At 40.0% G+C, this 13,561-nt stretch overlaps 1 protein-coding gene across 1 annotated transcript; it reads left to right on the plus strand.

Moving 5' to 3' along the window:
- Nucleotides 1-7,908: 7,908 nt before the first annotated feature.
- Nucleotides 7,909-10,570, plus strand: irx4b (iroquois homeobox 4b). Its single transcript, XM_035681693.1, has 6 exons — nucleotides 7,909-7,953; nucleotides 8,336-8,524; nucleotides 8,862-8,974; nucleotides 9,256-9,412; nucleotides 9,685-9,838; nucleotides 9,948-10,570. The coding sequence occupies exons 1-6, from the start codon at nucleotides 7,909-7,911 to the stop codon at nucleotides 10,529-10,531; spliced, it is 1,242 nt and encodes a 413-aa protein (XP_035537586.1). The 3' UTR covers nucleotides 10,532-10,570.
- The last annotated feature ends 2,991 nt before the right edge of the window (nucleotides 10,571-13,561 follow it).

The raw sequence follows: 13,561 nt of genomic DNA on the forward strand, positions 1-13,561 counted from the left end.
TAGAGAATAATAAAAGATAAGAACTGACACGAATCAAATTTGGGTTTTTCTCAGGTACTGTAACCTCTAGAGTGCAACCCCCACCCCCCCCCCCCCCCCCCCCCCCCCCGCTGTCTTTCACTCTCTTGATAATGATAGATGACTCGTGGGTCACATATCTTCACAGTGTAATTACACATGAAAAGCGTGCATGTGCATACACACACACTATCATTCTACACACACACGCACGCACACACAGTTGCAGAGTAATGTGAGTCCTCATTCATCTGCCCAAGTCGTTTAGGGTAATAGAGCTTAATGGAGTATATTAACCCTGTCCAGCTTGCATCCCCCCTCAGATGTGTGTGTGTGTTCATGCACGTGCACAGGGAAAAACCTGCCAACTGTTTATCTGTGAGGGACACACACAGACACACACACACACACTGGGGGAGCAGAGATCTGGTTTCCCACTGTCACAGATGCTTACCCGCCTCTCCATTAGTGATGTGATTGGAGTGGACACAGAAAACCAGCAGTCTCGTTCCCACAGGGGCAATCTGAGGAAATTATTGCCCCGCTCCTCTCCGGGGAATGTCAGCGCTCCAGAAAGAGGCACTTAATCGACTGCTATCACATGCAACTCTCTGTCAACCGCATAGCATGAGTTTTCAAGCATTTGGTGTGGATTAATACTTTGTGAAATAGCGTGTGATGATATGTGATCAGTCATGGCACACAGTAAGAGGCTCTTTATGTGTGGAATCAGGAGATCAGACACTGGGAAAGTGACAAACAGATGATCACTGAAGAATGAAGATTGATACAATAGTCAAGATCTTCAGTCGGTTTTTATACCATTGTGTGAGACAAGTAGGAAATCATTTTGTAATCTATAAAGAACCTTATAGTATTTAATCTAGGTTGTCTATCCTGATGCAAGTGCTCCAAGAATGTGACAAAAAATGATTAAGATAAATCCATAAGGGTGTAAACTTAGCAAGGTAAGATGTTGGGTTGGATGCTGCTGGTGGCCAAAAAATCCTGGGAGGTCCAGTCCGAGATGTAACATGAAATCTGCAACCACACCCAAGTGATCGCATGCGGACAAGCAGACCTGCTGTACTGTCTTTGGTCGGTCACAAAACTGTGGGCGGCCTTTTCACCCCGGTCAATAACAACTGCAAGTTGAGATCATTGGCTTCCATCAGGCTAACACCACACACACACAAACACACACACGCACAAACACACATACTACCATCACTACAGTAAGGTTGTAGTTCCCTAAACCACCAGAGGATGGCACCTGAGGTCTAAGCAGTGGCACTGCAGTAGTCATGTGAAACACTGGGGGAAAATATAGCTCTGATTTCCCTTTTCATGCTATCCCCCAAACTAAACATCTAAAGTAGACACTAGTGTATTGCTCTGAGGTTAAATGAGGACCCCATTTTTCTAGGATCTCTATAAATATTCACTTTGTAACTTGTACATTTAGCTTACTGAAGTTCTTTCATGTGCAATTCTTAATAATTTTTTTTTAATTTTTGGTCTTTTAAACCAAAGAAGTAAGTACAAAGATGTTAGTATGGCTTCATACTTATGTTCTGCTCTCATAAAAAACTTAATGAACATCCTGTTTTATCACCTTGATACTTAATGACATTTCCTTTGTGACATGATTCTGAACTGACAGCATGTTTCAGATAGTGGTGGAAGAAGTACACAGTAAAAGTAGCAATACCACAGTGTAGAAAATAGTAAGAGTTCTGCATTCAGAATTTTATTTGACTAAAAGTGCAAAAGTAGTGGCATCAAAGTACATTTAAAGGTCCAGTGTATAACATTTAGGAATATTTATTGGCATTGGTATTATTTATTATGTTGAACCGTGCTTCTCCAGTAGCTGGGACAAACCAAACACTGGCTGTAGGGCCTTTTGCGTTTTTTGTTTTTGCATTTTAAGTTTCATGACCCCCATAGTTTCTCCTACACCCTTCACAGCCCGTTCTCATTCCCAGGTCGTCAAATACAGATGCCAGTGGTGTTCAGTACACTGCTAGATGCCACTTAATCCGAAACACTTGTCCTTTAAAGTATCAATTAGTATGTAAGTACTTGATGATGATGTTTCAGGTAAAGGTGGGGATCATTTGAATTACTTTATATACTGCTGGGTAGCTTGTGAATGTCAAAGGATCAGTATAGTCTTATCTTATCTAACCTATAATAAGAAATCATAATTTATTTGTTAATTATTTTTTGTATCTTTATCCTGAATATGTAAAGTAACTAGTAACCAACAATATCAAATAAATGTAGTGGAGTAAAAAATACAACATGAACATACATGAAATGTAGTGGTGTGGAACTATAAAGTAACATAAAATGGAAATACTCAAGTAAAGAACACACAAAAATGTGTATAGTACTTCACTGAATGTACTTAGTTGGTTAAATACAAAGGAAATTCACATGCTCTGTATCAAAGATTGGTTTCCGTCCCAAATCAATTTTGAGTCTATATCTGTAGTTTAAGTTTTTTCATACTAAAGTTCTAACAGAGACTCTCTAACTGATCCCAAACGTAAGTAAAGTCACTATGTAGGACAACACATACAACACCATAGAGTCTATAACATATAAATATGAAATAATGCCCAAAGGCAAAGGTAAGGATTATCACTTCAATTCTTTTCTACATATTTGGTTTTAATAATGGTTAGAAAAGAAGAACAAAATGATTGATACATTTAGTCAAAGCTGGCACAATTTTCAGCAAAAGCATATACAAATACTTATAAAAACCCACTGTACACTTCATGCTCAGCCCCAAACATCAGGTAGACACAGTTAGAGAGTAGCTGGTGAACATATTGGAGCATTTAGCAGCTAAAGAGACAGATATTTCCATCACGAGTTAATAGAAACCAAACACAGAGCTAAAACAAGAAAGTAAATATTGGATTTATATTTGCTAGGTGGAAGGAAACATGACTCCAAATGAATAATAATGTTGTTGCTGGATGTGTAAATGACCTAACAAGTTTGCTGTAGCAAACTTAAAAGTTGATGATATGATGTGTCAGTGCTGCCCCCACATGGCCACAAAATGCACTTATTGCGGGTTAAAAGTGGTCGATTTTGCAATTGCAACAGCAGGGGGGTCTATGGGAAGCCACACAAAGAGGAGGTAAAGCAAATGTCAGCACAAGGAAGGGTTAAATCTAGAGAAACAATAAAATAGCAGACCACCAATGATAAAGAAACTGTAAAACAACTGGTTGGAAAACAGGCTAAATATGAGTTATAGTAGCAGGTAGAATATAAATGAACAGAAATCAAGGCAGACCAAGAGAGATGAAAGACAAATAAACAGATAGAAGATCAGTGAGAGAGTTAAGATAGGTTAAAGTGTTTGTTAAAGGCTCTATCGGTCCCTGTGGACTGAGGCTTGAAGAGCTGAATAATGTATGTCCGCTCCTGGAGTAATGAAGTGGAAGTGATAGGGAGGAATACGGCTGGCCTCTCAGGGCTCAACGCAAACTGTACACACTCTTAAGAGCTGCCTGTAGCCTAAACCTGTCTCCCTCTCTGCCTCTCCTGTCTCCGTCCACTTCTTCTACACACACACACACACTTACACATGCACACTGCACAGCGGCTAAGAGGGTTAGCTTGTCTCTGTTCCCGTATCCTACATCATTGATGAGGAAGACCAGGGCATTTATAGTATCCCAGCAGCTCCAGGATCTTCCATGAGGCTCTTATTAGACAGGAGCAGAAGAGCAGCAGATAGCATGGCTGCTGCTCAGTGGTAAGACAGGTACTCGGTGTTGGCAGCCTTGTTTGTGGATCAGATCGAGCCTGGTTTGCGCTTGTACTCGGTCGGTGCTATTGTGCTTAACAAGAGACAGTCGCTGTAGGCCGTGTCTTGTGGTGAAAAGAAAGGGCTATTTTCTTTCCTCATGATCCATTTATTGCTTGTCCTCCTCTGTCCTCTTCTTTCTCTACGAATATAACCCCTCTTTTGTCACAGAGCAGAGGCTGGAAAAGAGATAGAAAAGTTACCTCGTGTTACCCCTGTGTTCATTTGTCTGATGGTGGAACGCTGTGAGCAGAGCAAGTGTTTTAACAAAGATCCCAAAGCACACAGATGTTAGATGAATAACTGTCTTATCTTTTGTTGTTGTCCGCCTTAAAGAGGACGTTAAAGAAACAGTTTGTCATGTTGAGAATCACTTTTATAGTCTGAGTTAGAAGAGAAGATCAATACCACTTTCTTATGTATGTGCTAAGCTAAGCTAACCAGCTTGGTTACAGGAGGAAACTGCTAGCCTGGCTCACCAATTAATATGTTATATCTTGTGTAACTTCCAAGAGTCTTGTCTTGTCTCTTGGGTTGCTAAGCAACCAGCCTAGACTCCAGGAAGTCACTATCCTGGCTGAGAAATAGTCCGGCACCTAATGCCATATTTGCAATATCAACCAATTCTTTATTTTATTTATTTATTTTTTTTTTTTACCCCTATTCATGGGGCCATTTCCTCTCCACTCTAAGACAGCCAACATGAAAACAATAAAATCATGTTTTTACTCAGGTTGTTGGAAGCACTCTTACTTCAGTTTCGGGCCCTTCAGCACCACCAGATAATATATTTTTGTGAAAAAGCTAAACCCAAGACGAAGGCTCAAAAAGCATCTACATGTTAAACAGTGATTAAAATTGCATAGATCTCAGACTTTAAGGTAGAAAATATTCAAATGCGGCGTACTGTGATTGAAAGAACTTGTGATTGGAGTTGTTTGGCCCTCTTTTCCAAACACTTTCCGCTCTGCCTAGCCCTCCTCCTGCTCTCACATTAACATGCTTCTATCATTAACCCCTATGCTCCACCTACTGCATAATGGCTAGAGCTGGATGCGGGAAGGAGAGAATAAGTATGTGTTTCCTTTCTTTCTTTTTTTTTTTAGAGGAGCATCTTAAATGAATGATTGATGCTAGGGGAGCAAGATCAGAAAGATATAATCACGGTCTAACGAACTCAGAGCCTTAAGAAATATATACTGGAGGAATGCCATAAATTTATAAACACACCATATATTAATATTATAGGGGTCTATTGAATATTCAAAAAGAGGGAAATAACATAATCTATCCACCTCCATGTGCAATGCTTTATATTCTTTTTACCCAGAAAGAATGTAACAAAGCTTGGGAGATAGACCCTGTCTCAATGATGTCTGCTCATTCATCTATACCTCACCAAGTTATTTTCCCCATAAACTATATGAAACCAAGATTAAACACAGTCATGTTCATTGTCAGTGGCTAAACAAATTGCCATTCTCTGTGAGTGACATGTGTTTTGTGTGAAAACGTGCAATGGCAGTGTGGGGAGATAACTTCATTTCCAAGCTTTGAGCACAGATGAGGGAGAGACAGTTAGTCCGTGTTCAGTATATGAGCACCTTTCACGGGACAAATGGAATGTCAATCAAGCTCCGGTACACAGATGCCTTCTCCCCTGTGGGGCCCGAGATGCTTTCTGGTGATGCAGCTCTGTTGTTCCAGCCCTACTCCGGGTGCACTGGGAATATTTTGTCCTTTTACCCCTCCACATCCCCTCGCTCCATTTCAGATCCCCTGACTATTAACGATTTCTTCTGCTCCCCAAGTTTGCTTCCTTAGGCTTTCCCTCCTTTCCACATCCATTTCTTCATGTTGGATTTCCTGAAGTTTCTTACCTGTCTCTCCTTTTGTCACTCATTTCTTCTTTCTCTTCATAACCTCTCATGGACTTCCCATTTTGATTCTCCTCTCCACATCCTCCAAAATAAGGGACTGTACAAAAATTATTACGGTAGGGAGAGGTTATGACTCCTATATTAATTTTATAAAAAATAAAGACCCTCCCTGACATTATTAACATTTTCTTTAGACCCATTTGTTGACCTAGAAAATAAACCCCTTTAAAATATCTCAAAATAATATATTTATGCTGCTAATCAAACAGCCACAGAATGATTGAATCGGGAAAAGGCAGCTGCTCTCTGGACTTCATGTTATGTCGCGCCCAATCTGCACCCCTGTCTCCTAGAAATTACATTTATATACAACAAACTTGAAACAACAATTTTTTTTATGGAAACATAAAATGAACATAAAAAATAACATAATTAGGAAATGTTTTTAATTAACTATTGGTCAAGTTGAAGACTTGATGCTAATACATGCTAATACTGAACATATCAGTAAAATGTTCACTGACAACATATTTCATTTGTATCTCCCCCAAAATATTCAGTCTTGCAATCTTAACATTTACCTGAAACCACAGTCTTTCCCTAATGTTAACTAAAGTGCTTTTGTTGCGCAGACCAAGCTTTCACAGCAGTCTGGTTGCAAACTCAGGACTCTGGAGACGAAGTCCTGCGCTCAGATGTAACGTTTGATTGACTCCAAACATAAACCAGCCAACGATTATAATTCTCATCACAATGTAATTAGGAAAACAATAAACATAATTTCTAGGAGACAGGGTTGGTCTGCAGTTTCCAAAGCACACAGTCAAATATCTCTGACAGCCAGGTTTGTGATGTAACTATTTGATCAATTTGAATTTTACAATAAATCCTAAAAGAGTATAATGAATCTGGGATGAGGACCAAATTAAAAGACCCTTCCCAGCTAACTAACCTCCCTTCACCAAAGACAAATACCTCTTCCTTCTCTGACTCCCTTCTTCCCACTAATCATTTTCATACAGTCCCTAATTCTGTTCTTCTGTCTCTTATCAGGCTACCCCTAAAATTCTTTACTTCTGCCATTTTCCACAAATGTATTCAATTATTTTTAACACCACAAGTTCCCCATGCCTTTTACACTTGCCCTGGTCTTCATCACCCCCTACTTACATAAAAAAATGAATGAAGATCTAAAGGTGGATTGAAAAGAAAATTAGAGAAATGTTTCCACTTCACCAGGACAGCTTAAGACTTTATTATTAAAAACATGACAAGCCATTCAGTTGGTAAAGGTGCTTACTCAAGGGAATGCAGAGAGTGTTTATTCTTTGATTAATTTGCTTGAAGGAGACCTGAAATTTCCCCACTCATGAATATGTGGATGACAGGGAGATTTCTCCGTGGTGACAAGTTATCTAAACTACAGGGCAAAACGATTATGCTAATATCAGGTTGTAGTCATCAATCATCTCGTGTCAATGTGGTGTCAAGGCATCACGTTCCTGATCCCCCCTCTGGCCATAGCACTGTGTGTGTGTGTGTGTGTGTAGGAGTGTGTTTTCTGTGCGTGTGTGTGTGTGTGTATGTATGCAGCTGTGTGTGTGTTTATTTGGGAAGGAGAATTGATCACTTTCTCATTATGCCTGGGGACTGTTGGGGGGGGGGCGCACTTGCGCTTGCGTGGAGCTGTTCTCATGGATAAGAGCTGATAGAAAACTGGGAGGGAATTAATTAGGTGAGTTTCTTCATCTTGATATGAACACCGGGCTACACACACAGAGTCCGGACTGACGTCAGAGAGACGCGCCTTAAAACCAAAGAGCGCATCACAGGGAGATGCATGGTTTGATCAAACACACACACACTCGCTTTGGATTGTAAGATAGCAGTGGTACTGAAGAAGCTGCAGCAGCTGGGTGAATGAGACGGAACTGCAAGAAGTTACTTTTAAGGGTGTTAATCGTGATGCGTAAAATGAAAGTGGTGCGTAATTGTCTGCACGAGCCCATTTGGATAAGGTGGTAGATGATATCAACATTTTAAAAACGGAAAAGTTGACTGGCAAACTAGCTCTGAACTAGTGTCAGAGGCAAAAGTCCACCCTTGGCACGGATGCTGTTGGATGTCGCCCCGGATCTGCGCTCCTGTTTCTGTCTCTTTGATCTCATTTGAGCCATGGCTTACTCTCCGCTGGGATACTCCTACTCCACCACACCGCAGGTACAGTCAGTGTTTATAGCGTATTCTGTTTGTCCTTAAAGTTATTATAAATGATAAATTATAGACTGCTACACTGTCAAAATATCCACGAACATGTAACTTGTTATCTTCAGAACATCAATAGCACAGCAGTGTTTATTCTCATGGCATTTCCAACTTTTCTTCTAAAAATAACTGAAATCAGAACCCAGATCACAAGAATAAAAGAAATAAGAAAGAACACGGGACTTGAAGAGCTAGACTTGTAGACTTTTTTGCAGTGTAAACATCTTAATACCTTTTTCAACTTTTTCTCAGTAGTGTAAAAAATACCTTTCAAAATATTTCTCACTGATGATATAATGGGACAAATAAGATTAATTCTGCCATTTTCGTGCCAAAGTTTTTGATGACCTCCAGCTCTCTGGCCGGTTGTCTGGAGCCGGGAACTCCTCCGTCACACCCGGTGCTGCGCTCCCCGAGCCACCAGCTCACCTCTGGCACCGGCATTGGAGTGTACAGCGGCCCTTATCCAAAGAGCCAAGGTTACTATAACACCTGCACCAGCGACGCCACCGCCCTCTATACGAGAGTAAGTTTCACATTTCACTTATAGTTTGTTATTATTGACATGTTACCTTTATTTAAAAATGCGTAACTGCGCACATTGCCACTAATTTTGGTAGACATGCGAGGGAAGAAAGGTTGAAAAATAAATAGTGACCCTGTTATTGTTGTTATTGTGAAGATGCACATTTTCTAGAGTGATAAAGGGATATTATATTCATTTAATAAGAAAGTAAACGAAGGTGATTTCAGGCTAAAGTCACTCTTTAGTATCAGAGTGAATTCCTTTGAAAATATGTTGGAATATTTCAAGGATTCTGATTAAGCATGTACTTACATCAGTTATTTGCAAATATTTCCAGGGGCCACTAGATCCCAAAGACGGAGCTGCGTCTGTGCATGTGGGGACATCTCAGACTCCTGCCTACTATCCCTATGAATATACATTTGGACAGTATCCCTATGACAGATATGGGTAAGTCAAAGTCTGCATATTGATAGTGCTTTTATTTTTCTTAAATTAAACTGTATGCTCTCACTTCAAAACTGTACATCAGACATCCTCCACTTAGGACTGCTGACTCCCTGATGAAAAATATTTTTAATGTGTCTAGCAACTTCGTAGTGATCATATTCTTTACTGTCTTGGCAGCATTACATATTACACTTCAACTATTATATCTTTACTGGGATTTAGTGTCTGGAACTGGTACAGTGTTATATTTTATTTTATTTTATTCTCACCATTTGGCTCAGGTACTCCTGCTCTGACGGTGCTTCCCGTCGTAAAAATGCCACCCGAGAGACCACCAGCACACTAAAGGCTTGGCTGCAGGAACACCAGAAGAACCCCTACCCCACAAAGGGAGAGAAGATAATGCTTGCTATCATTACCAGGATGACCCTTACCCAGGTAGATTTTAGCAAAATATTACAGGTTAAGGGCACTCTGGATGGCAAGTTTAGTTTTCCCTCAATCAGTTTCCGGCAGCATTAAATTATTTGTCCTCCTTGTGCTTGCTTCACTTATTTCACATTTTCTCTTACCCTTTTCCCTCCCTACCTTTCTTCTATTCAATGTTTTGCCTCTTCCTTCCCTTGTCTTCTCTTCACTCCAGTATAATGTCTTCACCTGTTCATATGATTTTATGTTCCTTCCTGACCTCCATTCCTTCCCTCCCTCAGGTGTCTACTTGGTTTGCAAATGCACGCAGAAGGCTGAAGAAGGAGAACAAGGTGACGTGGTCGCCACGGGCTTGTAAAAGCTCTGATGACCGAGGTTGTGATGATGACAGTGACGAAGCTGAGAAGCCACTTAAAAATGACAAAGACCTTCCCGGTAAGCAGGACCTAAATCAATGTCAGCAAATTTTGCATGTTTCAAGGTTTGCTCAAAGTTTGATTAGCGTGCACAGACTTAGTGTTATCCATATCATTCATTATTGCAGACCAACAGTGTGCAGACCTGCAGAGTGACCTTGAGGACTTCGACCTTCTGGAGTCAGATGGTTCTGACTGTGAACCGAAGCCACAGTTTCTTTCCGAGGACAATGACACAAACCCAAACACAGACCTCCCACATGGGCATCTCACACACAACCCAGACCCACTGCACGGAAAAGAGAGATTGTCCCCAGATTGCCCCAAACTTTCACCAGTCCAACAGCAAAACAACACCTTCTATCCTAATCCAGACCTCCGAAGCACAGATAACAAGCCGAAAATTTGGTCCATCGCTCACACTGCTGTATCTTTGGATGCCAGCTTGCAGCCAGAATACCCTCCCTGTATGTTGTCGTCAGCTGGGTCCTCCTCTCCTGGGTATCCATCAAATATGGCGCTAACCAAGGCAGACAGGCAACAGGAATCACCAGTCGCTACGCTCAGAGAATGGGTGGATGGAGTTTTCCACGGTCCTCCTTTCCAACAGCCCAAACCAGCTGAGGTGTGGAAAAGTTTAAATGACGCCGTGATAGACAGCAGAACACCCGGACAATCCTTTGAACTTGTTAGGCCTACGTCATCTTTGTAGTCCAACCTACACACCATCAACGGAATATTTCAAAGACTGTTGGAGTTAAAACAAAACTCTATATTTTGTTGTTGTGACCAATTGACCAATTGACCAATTGACCACTCGCTAAGCCCCACTAAGCTTTCCATTCTGGCACATATGCAGTTTACACAGATAATGCTGGCACATTTACCAATACATTTTTGAAAAAATGGGATTCCAGACAGAGGCAGACAAAAGTAGGTTTCTTATTCCTAGCTAACAACAAGTTAATTTTGCCATCTGAAATGAAAACTTTGGTAGCAGAGTTTATTAGCTCTATGTAGCCAGCAAATTAAGCTAATGTTATCTGAATGAGTTCATTATAAAACCTGAACCATGTAAAAAGGGGTCTTAAATATGCTTGTTGGCTACATACTTAACAGACTTTTAAGACTGAGGCTAAAGCTTCATGGCCCAGGCAAAAAGTCAGCATATCCATAAGTTGATGATCCCTGTAGAAGACTAACCAATGTATCTGGAAAATGTAATGCTATCTCAGGTAACTTTGGCTTGGTTTGCTGGAGTGTAAACTTCCCCAAATCCAGTAAAGAGCAGGACATAACATTAGCCAAAACTCTAATAGAACTTAGCCCAGTTATGATTGCTAAACAGCTGTTATTTGGGGTAGGGGTTGAGCGAATGGTCAATTAACAATTTATGATCCTATTTTGGTATTTGGATAGGCCCTAACCCTTTTCCAACTTACAAACACTTATGGGCCCCATTAATGGTCAAATGTCTTGGAGCAAACAACTGTCACCACACACGTTTCTGCAGCAAGGTTGTACGGTTCACACATATGAAAAATATACAATATTGTACACTTGCACTATAGCCTGCACATGCACTGAGTCACAAAAATAAAAGGTGTATTCCATAGCATGGCAAAGTTCTCTGAGTGTGCCCTTACATTAGCCGTCCACTGTGCTGCAACCACTGGTATCAGTTTAGATGATGTAAATTCTGTTCAGGAATAGTCGAATATACCTCCGCAGCTTTGGATATGTGTGTGTGTTAGTGTTTGTGTGTGTGTGCGTGTGTTTTGAGGGAGTGAAAGGGGGGAAGTGGGTGGTATTCAGCCGTGACTAATGGAAACACACAGAGGAGGGTGCTGCTAAATTGTTAAATCGATGCCACTTCCACCTCGGCTCCGGATATAGCTGCAATCAGCGATGCGTCCCTTTTCATTAGGCTTTTGACTTTGTCAACCTGGGACTGCAAGAAAATCCACCACGCACAAAATGCTTCATAAAACCTCTTAAGTAATTTTAAGTAAGTGTCACATCTTTATCCACTTCGGTGACTTTTTCATACAACCAAGAATAAGTAACATAAATGACAGAGAAGTATGGCTGGCATCATTAGGCCTAAATTGTTTTATGAAAAATACATTTCCATCAACTTCAATTATCACTGAAAACATTTAAAGCAACACTTTCTAAAACAAAGCACAACAAGAAACAGTGCGAAGTTATTTTTTTCACCCCCGTCTTTCTCGTCCTCCTGTTTTTCGATTTAGGAATAGTGATAAAGTATTTATCAGAACAGAGGAGGGATCTGCCTGGGCTTTGTATGGAATTAACCATTTCAGATTAAATAATTCAGGACGAATTCAACCGAGAATTTCATTCTGTTTCTGCCTCATAAATAAGTTAGATTTAAGATGATAAATAATGACATCTGACTTCTTATTTCTGTAAAGTTTTCTTTCTTGCACTCGCTGTCCGAAAGGATCTCATTGTGGTTGGCTGCAAATATATTTTTTATATTTTAGCTCAAATCTTTCCTTTTTTTCTATCTAAGTTTAATGCACTACAAATGATACAATTTTTGTTTCGTTTAAAAAAATCTTGAGGTGAATTTGACTTCAAAAGAAGAGGTGGTGATGTCATGAAGGATATAGACTGGCAGTCAGATAGGAGGTTGACCCAGTGCTGAGTGGGGTTAAGAGATATAAGGTTATGCTTGTTCTCACCCTTAGCTGTTTGAAACATGTCTTGTCTCTTGGGCGCAGAGCACGGGGAAAACTGCAAAAGTACATATACAGACTGCAATGTAGTGTTAAGCATGAAATCTGATCTAACTTTGATACAAAAAGTTAAAATAAGTTCACATGTTTTCAGTGTAAATTAAGAATTTTCTTGAATCCAGTGTTTTTCAAAATAATGGCATTTGTTTTTAGAGAATCACACCAATGTAATATAATCATGTAGTTATTTCATTCGGTTTAAGTTTTTATTTTATCAATAATCCACCAAAATGATTTGTTTTGTTTTACATTTCAGAGTAGACTTAACCTGAACTTTAAAAGCTGTTTTTTCGGACCAGGTTTGGGCAGCGGAAATAAGCGAACACTAACATATTATCACCTTTTAACACGATATGGTGAACTCGTTAGCAGTTGCCTATTTACACATCCTGCAGACGTAAAGAAACGATAGCATTTATTTGGACCATTTGGAGCCAAGTTTCTATACCCGATAGATGCTAAGTCCAATAATACCTCTCCTTTTTGTTCTGTTTTTGGTCTCCACCAACTCCTGAGAAAAATATCTGGCTCTATTGCCACTCCACTATGTTCACCAGCTAGTCAGTTAACTGTGTCTATCTGCTGTTTAGTCCTTCTGATCAGTTCTGGGAGATTTTTCTCTAAAATAATTGTTACCTGCTGCAGCCCAAAAATCAAAAACAATGAGATGAAAGACACTACAGATCTCTGTGTAGCTGAGGGGAATGGCAGATACGAGTGATAATTCTCTGTGGGTTCATCCTTATGAGCAAAGTCACATATTACACATGATCATTTTATCCATTGCTATTATAAAAATATCCATTAGAGCCACTTTGAGAGAATCCAGGAATTTTGTCTATGTTCTTCTTATGGAGTGATTATCTCACTCTGTTTGCAGAAAACATAATTTATTTATTAGTAATTGAGAAAACACTAAAACTTTAAAGTGGATATTTTTAAATGCAAGTACAGTCAACCTAAACTTAAAAAAAAAA

This window comes from Morone saxatilis, unplaced genomic scaffold (assembly GCF_004916995.1).
Source record: "Morone saxatilis isolate NCDOM2014 unplaced genomic scaffold, NCSU_SB_2.0 Contig9, whole genome shotgun sequence".
NCBI lineage: Eukaryota > Metazoa > Chordata > Actinopteri > Moronidae > Morone > Morone saxatilis.